The sequence below is a fragment of the Solanum tuberosum genome, unplaced genomic scaffold (assembly GCF_000226075.1).
Source record: "Solanum tuberosum cultivar DM 1-3 516 R44 unplaced genomic scaffold, SolTub_3.0 scf00184, whole genome shotgun sequence".
NCBI lineage: Eukaryota > Viridiplantae > Streptophyta > Magnoliopsida > Solanales > Solanaceae > Solanum > Solanum tuberosum.
Window position 1 is genome coordinate 278,565 of NW_006239109.1, and position 12,202 is coordinate 290,766.

The 12,202-nt window shown below is 36.3% G+C and overlaps 2 protein-coding genes and 1 pseudogene across 2 annotated transcripts; all 3 read left to right on the plus strand.

Annotated features, from left to right (window-relative positions):
* The first annotated feature begins 1,090 nt into the window (after positions 1 to 1,090).
* On the plus strand, positions 1,091 to 3,340 carry LOC107057767 (subtilisin-like protease SBT1.7). The gene has a single exon (XM_015312050.1). It carries the CDS (start codon positions 1,091 to 1,093, stop codon positions 3,338 to 3,340), a length of 2,250 nt encoding a protein of 749 aa, XP_015167536.1.
* A 78-nt stretch (positions 3,341 to 3,418) lies between these two features.
* LOC107057704 (subtilisin-like protease SBT1.7) lies at positions 3,419 to 7,487 on the plus strand (annotated as a pseudogene).
* A 1,432-nt stretch (positions 7,488 to 8,919) lies between these two features.
* On the plus strand, positions 8,920 to 11,915 carry LOC102592033 (subtilisin-like protease SBT1.7). The gene is made up of 2 exons (XM_015312068.1): positions 8,920 to 11,147; positions 11,273 to 11,915. The coding sequence occupies exons 1-2, from the start codon at positions 9,407 to 9,409 to the stop codon at positions 11,824 to 11,826; spliced, it is 2,295 nt and encodes a 764-aa protein (XP_015167554.1). The 5' UTR covers positions 8,920 to 9,406; the 3' UTR covers positions 11,827 to 11,915.
* The last annotated feature ends 287 nt before the right edge of the window (positions 11,916 to 12,202 follow it).

Here is a 12,202-nt window from a genome sequence, read left to right on the forward strand (position 1 = left end):
GGTCCTCCCCTAAACTTTTGCCTATTTTTTAACATTAATTTTGTTCATAATTTTATGTAAGGAATGTCCCATCATTTTTTTTTTTATATATTTAGTAGAAATAATAACTCTATGTGAGGGAGGTGAGAAGAAGAACACCTTGTTCTGTTCGGTATAAATATTATTGTAGCTAAGCTAATAACATTTTAAAATATGACATTGCAAGAAAAGAAAAAATTGTACTATTGTACGTGAAATCGTCATGATGAACCTCTCGACTTTACCTGCAATATTACGATTTCTACTAAACAAAATAAGGTGTTTTTCTTCTCACAATCTCTCACATGGAGTTATTATTTCTACTAAATATATAAAATGACGATTAAACATTTCATGCATAAATTATGAATAAAATCAATATTAAAAATAGACAAAATTTTGAAGGAGGACCAAAAGTGCACCAATATTGCAAACATGAGGGACTATTAATGCTCCATGTGAAAACTCAAGGATTACTTTGAGTCTTAGCCCAAAGATGAAGGACTATTTTGGGCCTTTTCTCGTTAAATGTGCTTTGAAAATATATTATACTGACCAAAATCAAAATTTGGTGATATTTTGCGAAAAGGTTTAACTTTGCCCTCTATACTCATTCATGACCTCCTCATCATAATTTTGGTTTGGCTCCAAATTGCATTCAACAAAGCCTTTTGATGTTGACTTTCTACTTAGGTCCATATTTACTAGCCTAATGGACATCTCTTACAATGTTTCCAGACAAAATGTGCATTAATACATATTTTGTTAGCATATGCTTGAAGTTATATGGTGACATTTCAAGAACTTGTAGATATAGAAATATAACAATCTTGGAAATAACAAAATAGACCGGCCAAGAAAGTTAACAATGATTAGATGGAGAATTATACCAATAAGATACCTAAACAAATAAAAGAAAACAATATGGTCTAATCCAACTTAAGAATAAACCCCAAAAGCTTAACAATGCTCCCATGACATTATTAGTATAAATATGTGCACACTAGAACAGATAGATGAAGAAAATAACACAAGAAATTGAGTTTTGAAGCAAAAAAAAGTAAATCCAAAAATGGGATTCTTAATGTTCTTATTGTTCCTCTTAGCTAATTCAGCCTCAGGAAAAAGAACCACTTACATAATCCATATGGACAAGTCATTCATGCCTAAGGCTTTTACTAGTCATGAGCAATGGCACTCTTCAATTCTTGAAACTGTCAACTTGAAAGATACAGCAAGCGAAAGTTCTACCAAGCCGACTAGGCTTCTTTATTCGTATGACAATGCATTTCAGGGATTCAGCGCTGTTATCTCTGAGGATGAATTGCAAGTTCTTGAAAAATTGCCTGGTTTTGTCTCGGCTTATGCTGATAAAATGGTCACTCTTGACACTACTCACACGTTTCAGTTTCTCGGTCTGAATACTGAGTCAGGACTATGGCCAGCTTCTCATTATGGCGAAGACGTGATTGTTGGTGTCATTGATACTGGAGTATGGCCAGAGAGTCGGAGTTATAAGGATGATGGGATGATTGGAATTCCATCAAGGTGGAAGGGTATATGTGAGCCTGGACAAGAATTTAATGTTTCAATGTGTAACAAGAAGTTAATTGGTGTTCGATACTTCAACAAAGGAGTTAAAGCTGCAAGTCCTAATATTACAATTAGTATGAATTCAGGCAGGGATACACACGGTCATGGCACGCATACTTCATCAACTGTTGGTGGAAACTATGTCGAGGGTGCTTCATTCTTTGGCTATGCAACTGGCACAGCAAGAGGGGTCGCTCCACGTGCTAGGCTTGCTATGTATAAGGTAATTTTTGATGAAGGACGCTTTGCTTCTGATGTGCTTGCTGGTATGGATCAAGCTGTTGCTGATGGTGTCGATGTGATATCCATCTCTATGGGATTTGATAATGTTCCATTGTATGAAGACCCTATTGCCATAGCTTCATTTGGTGCTATGGAGAAAGGCGTTCTTGTTTCCGCTTCAGCAGGAAATGCAGGTGTCACTCCTGGAATACTCCACAATGGAATCCCCTGGCTCTTGACTACTGCTGCTGGCTCTATTGATCGTGTCCTTTCTGGAAAATTGACTCTTGGAAATGGACAAGTGATCACTGGTTGGTCAATGTACCCTGCTAGTGCTGTTGTCAACGAGTTCCCACTTATCTACAACGAGTCAATATCGAGTTGCAATTCAACTTCCCTATCCAGCTTCAATTATGGAATCATCATATGCGAAAATGGATATTTCTTCGATCAAATAAATAACATTGCTAAATCCTCTGCCCCTGCTGCTATATACATCTCTGACAATCCGAGCATTTTCGAGAGAGAAGAATTTGCATATCCTGGTGTTGTTATCAGCCCTGAAAATGGTGCAGCTGTGATTAGTTATGCTAAATCTAGTGTCAATCCTGTTGCCAGCATTAGCTTCCAACAGACATTTGTGAGATCAACACCAGCACCCGTTGTTGCATCTTATACCTCACGGGGTCCTTCGCCGAGCTATCAAGGAATCTTGAAGCCAGACATAATGGCACCAGGGTCATTAGTCTTGGCATCCTGGATTCCTAATGTTCATGCAGCTTTACTATATCCAGCTATCGAATTGAGCAGTGAATTCACGATGATTTCAGGAACATCCATGGCTTGTCCACATTCCTCTGGCATTGCTGCACTTCTTAAAGGCGCACATCCTGAATGGAGTCCAGCAGCAATCCGTTCTGCAATGATCACTAGTGCCATCAACATTGACAACACCAATTCTCCCATTAAAGATTCAGGCCTAAACTACAGTATCGCGACTCCTCTGGCTATGGGAGCAGGACTAGTTAATCCAAACTTCTCCCTGAATCCAGGCCTTATATATGATGCCACACCACAAGACTACATAAACCTTTTATGCGCCATGAAATTCACTCACAAGCAAATCTTGACGATCACAAGATCATCAACCTACACTTGTCAAAATGCATCTTCTGATCTTAACTACCCATCATTCATCGCGCTATACACAAATGAAACTACAGCAACACTGAGTCAAAAGTTCGTTAGGACAGTGACAAATGTTGGCAATGGTCCTGCTAACTATTCTATTAATATGGTCGTGCCATCAAACACAAACATAAGTGTTTATCCTTCAAGATTGTCTTTCAGCAGCAAGTATGAGAAGCTAAGTTATACATTGACAGTTGAATATAATGGTAACAAAACTGGAGAAGTTGTATTCGGATCGATAACTTGGGTGGATGTAATTGGTCTCCATGCTGTAACAAGTCCAATTGTGGTTGCACCAATGATCCATACTTGGTAATCACATGGATTTTTAGACTATGAATTTAATGGTTCTTCTGATATATGATTAAGTATATTTAACCTTCAATCAAATGAAATGCAGGTTCTTGATCCATTTTTAGATTGTGAGAACAAATATTATCTTCAAATATGAAGTAACTAACGGTACAAACCTAAATATGCATGGCTAATTAAATGGTGTAATGGTTAACATACATTAATGTTGAGAAAATTTACAATCACATGGATCAAAAGTGCACATTGTAATTAATTGAAATTTGAAGGTTAAATGTGGTTAGATAAATATTATGAGGAGCAAAATCAAAATTTGGTGATATTTGACCGACTAAAAGTGCAAATTTCCCATATTTAGCCTCTTGCATAAATATACCTTCTTCATTACCAATACCAATAAGATAATACCTTTTTGCTCTCAATTATGGATCACTATTATAGAAAAAAAAAATCAAAGCAAACTCGTGGACCACTATAAATTAAACAATCTTGTTTGAACACGTAAAATTTTACAAAAAGGACATGGTCGAGATTTAATTTACCTTATATTTCTATAAAAGGTTTAACTTTTACAAAAAGGACAAATTGAATGGGTTCTGTATTAGCCAATTGCCAAATTATCTTGTTAGCTTATGCTTGAAGTTTTATGGGGAGGTTACAAGAACTTGTAAAGATATAGAAACATAACAATCTTGGAAATAACAAACTAGACCGGCCAAGAAAGTTAACAATGATTATAATTTGTTGAGATGGTTGTTACCAGTAGTATTTTATTGTATTGTTAGTTTAAATCTAATTTATTTTGATTGTTGCTTAAATTCTAGAGAAAAATCCAGAGATAGCAAATATAATAGACATAATAAGGTTCTATAGTTATAGTTTCGATAATTGCGCTCCATAACTATAGTTGTATTTGCTATAGAGACTACAGTGGTATATTTCTGCTCGTTTGTATATTTTGCTTGTGAATATACAAATAGGGTAAGTATATACAAATTCTATATTTATACATTTAGGAATTTTTCAGAACTCTGTTTGTATATTTCACTTGGCAATATACAAACATGGTAATTTATTATGAATTTTTCATAAATCGTATACAAATAGCGAATTTTTCATACAAACATATACAAAATTCTGAATTTATACAATCAGGAACCGAATTATACAAATTCTGAATTTATATAAATTAGGGAATTATATAAATCAGGCTAATAGCAAGATTGGACGAAACTATAATTGCGAATTAGAATTTTTCTAAATAGTAGTTATAGCATTTAATATGGTTTAAATGTTTGTTATTCTGCACAATTTTCCCTAAATTCTATTATATAGTATTGTTTAAATCTATCGTTAGGTAAGGAGGAAAAAAACCATTTTATGTAACGACCAATTTGGTGTGATCGCGTCGTTACCTTAATATTTTCTTCTTATTTTGTCTTTATTTATTATTTAATAATTATGTTTTATCTTTTACCCTACTTTTTCATGGTAGTTCTACCCAGTCCCTACTTTTTTTATAGGTTTGTCATTCAAATTATGAATGAGTGACATTATATAACGATGGAGAACGATACAATTTATCTAAACAATATATTCATTAAAACAATACAATACAATACATTATGAAACAATACGTAACAACCCTCCAAACAAAGTGTTAATAATTGATGGAGGATTCTACTAATAATGATACCTATGCAAATAAAAATAAAACAAAATGGTCTAATCCAACTTAAGAATGAAACCCCAAAATTGGTTTTCAAAGCAGAACAATGCTCCATGGCCTTAGTATAAATATGTGCACATTGGAGCAAATGAAAAAAATAACACAAGAAATTGAGTTTTGAAGCAAAAAAGTAAATCCAAAAATGGGATTAGTTAAAGGAGTGCCTCTTCTTTGTATGTTGTTCTTATTGTTCCTCTTAATTAGCTAATTCAGTATCAGCAAAAAGAACCACTTACATTATCCATATGGATAAATCATTCATGCCTAAGGCTTTTACTAGTCATGAGCTATGGCACTCTTCAATTCTTGAAACTGTCAACTTGAAAGATACAACAAGTGGAATCCGACAAGGCTTCTTTATTCGTACGACAATGTATTTCATGGATTCAGTGCTGTTATGTCTGAGGATGAATTGCAAGTTCTTTAAAAGTTGCCTGGTTTTGTCTCGGCTTATGCTGATAAAATGGTCACTCTTGACACTACTCACACGTTTCAGTTTCTTGGTCTAAATCCTGAGTCAGGACTATGGCCAGCTTCTCATTATGGCGAAGATGTGATTGTTGGTGTCATTGATACTGGAGTATGGCCAGAGAGTCGGAGTTATATGGATGATGGGATGACTGAAATTCCGTCAATGTGGAAGGGTATATGCGAGCCTGGACAAGAATTTAATGCTTCAATGTGTAACAATAAGTTAATTGGTGTTCAATACTTCAACAAAGGAGTTAAAGCTGCATATCCTAATACCACAATTAGTATGAATTCAGGCAGGGATACACAAGGTCATGGCACACATACTTCATCAACTGTTGGTGGAAATTATGTGGAGAGTGCTTCATTTTTTGGCTATGCAACTGGCACAGCAAGAGGGGTCGCTCCACGTGCTAGGCTTGCTATATATAAGGTCATTTGGGATGAAGGACGCTTCGCTTCTGATGTGTTTGCTGGTATGGATCAAGCTGTTGCTGATGGTGTCGATGTGATATCCATCTCTCTGGGATTTGATAATGTTCCATTGTATGAAGACCCTGTTGCCATAGCTTCAGTTGGTGCCATGGAGAAAGGAATTCTTGTTTCCGCTTCTGCAGGAAATGCAGGTGGCCTCCCTGGAGGACTCCACAATGGAATCCCCTGGCTCTTGACTACTGCTGCTGGCTCTATTGATCGCGTCCACTCTGGAAAATTGACTCTTGGAAATGGACAAGTGATCCCTGGTTGGTCAACGTACCCTGTTAGCGCCCTTGTCAATGAGTTCCCACTTATCAACAACGAGTCAATATCGAGTTGCAATTCAACTTCCATATCCAACTTCAATAATGGAATCATCATATGCGAAAATGTAAATTTCCCTTTTCAATTTGATACCATGGCTAAATCCTCTGCTACTGCTGCTATATACATCTCTGATGATCCAATCATTTTCGAGAGTGAAGAGTTTGAATATCCCGGAGTTGTTATCAGCCCTGAGGACGGTGCAGCTGTGATCTGTTATGCTAAATCTGGTGCCAATCCTGTTGCCAGCATTAGCTTTCAACAGACAATTGTGAGATCAACACCAGCACCCGTCGTTGCAACTTACTCATTACGAGGTCCTTCGCCGAGCTATCCAGGAATTTTGAAGCCAGACATAATGGCACCAGGGTCATTAGTCTTGGCATCCTGGATTCCTAATAGTTATACAGTTTCGATATATCCAGATATCGGATTGAGCAGTGAATTCGCGATGGTTTCAGGAACATCCATGGCCTGTCCACATTCCTCTGGCATTGCTGCACTTCTTAAAGGCGCTCATCCTGAATGGAGTCCAGCAGCAATCCGATCTGCAATGATCACTAGTGCCATCAACATTGACAACACAAATTCTCCCATCAAAGATTCAGGCCTAAACTACAGTATCGCGACTCCTCTGGCTATGGGAGCAGGACTAGTTAATCCAATCTTCACCCTGAATCCAGGCCTTATCTATGATGCCACACCACAAGACTACATTAACCTTTTATGCGCCATGAAATTCACTGGCAAGCAAATCTTGACAATCACAAGATCATCAACCTACACTTGTCAAAATGCATCTTCTGATCTTAACTACCCATCATTCATCGCGCTGTACACTAATGAAACTGGAGCAACACTGAGTCAAAAGTTCACAAGGACAGTGACAAACGTTGGCGATGGTCCTGCTAACTATTCTATAAATATGACCGTGCCATCGAACACAAACATTAGTGTTTATCCTTCAAGATTTTCCTTCAGCAGCAAGTATGAGAAGCTAAGTTATACATTGACAGTTGAATATAGCGGTAACAAAACTGGAGAAGTTGTATTCGGATCAATAACTTGGGTGGATGTAATTGGTCTCCATGCTGTAACAAGTCCAATTGTGGTTGCACCAATGATCCAAACTTGGTAATCACCAAAAAAATTGGTACATATAGAAATAGAGTAAAACAACAAAATGTGAGGAATTTAGAGTTATATTTCTGAATCAGAAGTCTACTGACACGAATCTCGATTAGTAGGACCAGTAGATTTCGAATATCAGAATATAATATCAAAAAGTAAATCCAGAATCAGAAGTTTCCTTTCATTGTTCTTTTTGTCATTTTTTTTAAGTTACTGTTTACTTGCTTGATTTTGATATACGTTACTAGTTGCGAAGTTTGTGTACATTCCTTAAACGCCACTTGTAGGATTACACTCAGTATGAGTATGTTGTTGTGGTTGATTTATGAATGACCATCCCTGCAGCAGACACTTTTTTTTAATTGTTAATCCATTCATATAATTGAGCTAAGTTCATATGATTCCCCCATACAAGTTAGTGCCTCAATTTTTTTAATCAAACATGTTGCTGCCTTGTATGTCCAATAATTAAATAATTCTCAGTTATGACTTACATGCTTGAAATGCCTTTACCTTTTACTTTGGAAAATAAAAACAACAATTTTTTGGGTAATGACAGTTGCAACTTACAATTTCCTTTACCTTGTTGTTTTGGTTTTCTTTCAAATTTAGTATCTCAGTTAGTAGGAGATTCTTTCAAGTAACAGATAACTTATATTTTGGTTCATTCTATTCAATAAGAAAAACTTTTACAATTTAATTTGTTTCAAATTAAGTACAACACTAACATGAATATATAAATTATTTTGTTATACTATTCCTCTAGTTAAACTTGTGATAACAGGTTAATTATCATTTTTACAAGGTTATCGATTTATGCTTATCATAGGAATTTCTTATATAAGTGACCTAATCGTGTAAATATTTTTTTTCTTTCCTATCCAAAATCATAGATTGAAACGACTCATTGTCATGTTGAAGAAACTTTTTCTTCAAAAAGTCACTTGAGAAACTAACATAGCAAAATAATGAAGATCCTCTTGTTATGCTGCATTTATGAAGACTCTTGACTTTTAAGGTCTTCTTTATTATCATAACTTTCATATTACTAGTGGGAAGAACTTTCCACAACTTTAAATTCTTATTGCACTAAATGGTTTTGGCATTTTGACTAGTGACTCTTAGTGGCGGAGCCAGGATTTTCACTAAAGGGATTCAAAATATGAAGAAGTAAACAGACGAAAAAGCCAAAAGGGATTCAACATCAGTTATACATACATAAAAAATAATTTTAACTATGTATAAACAATGTAATTTTCTGTTGAAGGAGCTTCGGCCCTACTTGGCTCCGCCCTTGGTGACTTCTATCTTCTCTTTAGTTAAAACACATGGGTGGTTCCCCACACACTTTAAACAATTTGTTTGGATCATATGTAATGTAAGCAATGTTCATCATGATTAATGAAGCCATATCAAGGCAATCAAAACCAATAATTGGTTCTTTCCCTCTACTCTTTTTGCCCATGGCTATATGATATTGGTTGTCACTATCAAAATGAGAAAAGACTGATAAAAAGAGGAGTGGAGAAAGGGTTTAAGAGAAAAATAAGTAGATTGTAGGTTTGGTGGCAATGGCACTATATATGAGGGATCCACTCCCATCACTGTGCATTATGAGTATTTAAAAGCATAGGCGTCGATCGACAGATTTAATGGTTGATTAACCAAGCCAGAAATATCTTGTTCCCTATATTTAAAGGCAGAAGACTACAAGTCTTGAACTAAAGCAATTTTGAAAATGATAGATGGAGAATTATCAATAGACAGCTAGTTGTATGATTGCAGAGGGGTGCAGAGTTGAAATTGCTGTTAACTTCCAATAATATATAGCATGTTTGGTACATAGTGAAATTATGGACAAAGTGATGGACAATTTGTAAGTAAGGGAATACTTTGGCTTCCCATACCTCTCACTTGTCTATATAAGTAAATTATCTTATGTTCAAGAAAATATCCCTTTTCAGTATATTACTCAACATGGCAAATCATATTGCCTTGTGTATTTGGTTGCTTTCTATAATTCAATTGGCAAAGTCAGAAACTTATATCATTCATATGGATTTGTCAGCCATGCCAAAAGCTTTTTCTAGCCATCATAATTGGTACTTGACTACACTTTCTTCTGTATCAGATAGCAAAGACTTGTTGTCCTCTAAACTAGTTTATACTTATACTAATGCCATCAATGGTTTCAGTGCAAGTCTTTCTCCTTCTGAGATAGAAGCTATTAAGAATTCTCCCGGCTATGTTTCTTCGATTAAGGATATGTCGGTTAAAGTTGACACAACTCACACATCTCAATTCCTTGGCCTTAACTCTGAGTCTGGTGTATGGCCAAAGTCTGATTATGGCAAAGATGTCATAGTTGGATTAGTTGACACTGGGATATGGCCAGAGAGTAGAAGTTATAGTGATGATGGGATGAATGAAGTACCATCAAGATGGAAAGGAGAATGTGAAAGTGGAACTCAGTTCAATTCCTCTTTGTGCAATAAGAAACTCATTGGCGCTCGTTACTTCAATAAAGGCCTACTTGCTAACAACCCGAATCTTACCATTTCGATGGATTCTTCTCGTGATACGGATGGACATGGGACTCATACTTCTTCCACGGCTGCTGGAAGTCGTGTAGAGGGTGCATCTTTTTTTGGCTATGCCGCTGGAACAGCTACAGGTGTAGCACCAAAGGCTCATGTGGCCATGTACAAGGCTCTATGGGAAGAAGGTGTATTCTTGTCTGATATTCTTGCAGCAATTGATCAAGCAATTGAAGATGGTGTAGATGTATTGTCGTTGTCATTAGGCATTGACGCGCTTCCATTATACGAAGATCCTGTTGCAATTGCTGCATTTGCTGCACTGGAGAAAGGCATATTTGTTTCTACATCTGCAGGAAATGAAGGGCCATTTTTGGAAACTTTGCACAATGGAACACCTTGGGTGCTCACTGTTGCTGCTGGCACGGTTGACCGTGAGTTTATTGGCACACTAACACTTGGAAATGGAGTTTCGGTCACTGGATTATCGCTCTACCCTGGGAATTCTAGTTCAAGTGAACGCTCCATTAGCTATGTTGATTGCCAAGATGATAAGGAACTGCAGAAAAATGCACACAAAATAGTGGTCTGCATTGACAAGAGTGATTCAGTTAGCGAAGACGTCTACAATGTAAGAAATTCAAAAGTTTCTGGTGCAGTCTTCATAACTAATTCAACTGACTTGGAATTCTACCTCCAAAGTGAATTTCCTGCAGTGTTTTTGAACATTCAAGAGGGTGATAAAGTTCTTGAGTATGTTAGGAGTGAGGCTGCACCTAACGCAAAGCTTGAATTCCAAGTGACGCGTATTGGTGCTAAACCAGCACCAAAAGTTGCTAGCTATAGCTCAAGAGGACCATCACCAAGTTGTCCTATAATTCTCAAGCCTGACCTCATGGGTCCTGGTGCCTTAATACTTGCTTCATGGCCACAACAAACACCAGTAACTGAAGTTACCTCAGGAAAACTTTATAGTAACTTCAACATTATATCAGGCACATCAATGTCTTGTCCACATGCTTCTGGTGTAGCAGCACTTCTAAAAAGTGCACACCCTGAATGGAGCCCTGCTGCTATCCGATCCGCCATGATGACCACAGCCTATGTATTGGACAACACACAAAGCCCCATCCAAGACATAGGTAATGTTGAACTGTTTGACCATCTCATCAAAAAACTCGAAACATGTGGAAATATTGAACTGTGTAAGCTTAAACTGTTAGAGAGAACACAATTTTAATTATTTAACCATAATATGTCTCAACAGGTTTGAAGAATGGTGTTGCTACTCCTCTAGCTATGGGAGCTGGCCATATCGATCCAAACAAGGCGTTGGATCCCGGACTCATCTATGATGCAACACCACAAGATTATGTTAATCTCCTTTGTGCTTTGAACTTCACATCCAAACAAATACAAACCATCACAAGATCCTCAACTTACACTTGCTCCAACCCATCATTAGACTTGAACTATCCATCTTTCATTGGCTATTTCAACCGGAACAGCAGCGATTCAGATCCTAAAAGGATTCAAGAATTCATAAGAACAGTGACAAACTTACAAGATGGTACATCAGTATACACAGCAAAGATCACTCCAATGGGTAAATTTAAAGTTAGTGTTGTACCTAATAAGTTGATTTTCAAAGAAAAGTATGAAAAGCAAAGCTACAAGCTAAGAATAGAAGGTCCAATAATTATGGATGATATTGTGGTTGATGGTTCCTTGAGTTGGATGGAAACTAGAGGAAAATACATAGTCAAAAGTCCAATTGTTGCAACAAGTATAAGAGTGGATCCTTTGAGAGGACATAACTGATTTAGTGAAACGATCTCTTAACTAATTTGTCTTCTATATGTGATATTGTAACACATAATTTATGTGAAATAAACTTATATATTCTTCACATTTGTTTTTGTGCTATCAGTAAAAGTGATAACTTGCAGATTAATTACTTGAGATTCTGATTTACTCTCCAACTTATCAAACACCTAATTGCTGGTTTTCCTAAAATATTCAATGATACATTTACAAAAGTATCAACAATGTAAATCCTCCGTCACATATTAGTTGATCATTTTTTTTTTAACATGCATATTAAAAAATCAGATAATTTTACTAATTTACTCCTTAAAAAACTTATTGAGAATTTTACAAACAAATGTGAACACTTTTCAAAGTAATTGCAAGGATA

Coding starts and splice junctions, on each gene's coding strand:
- LOC107057767 (XM_015312050.1), top strand. CDS start 1,091: ATGGGATTCTTAATGTTCTTATTGTTCCTCTTAGCTAATTCAGCCTCA.
- LOC102592033 (XM_015312068.1), top strand. CDS start 9,407: ATGTTCAAGAAAATATCCCTTTTCAGTATATTACTCAACATGGCAAAT. Junction 11,148..11,272: donor AAGCCCCATCCAAGACATAG/GTAATGTTGAAC, acceptor ATGTCTCAACAG/GTTTGAAGAATGGTGTTGCT.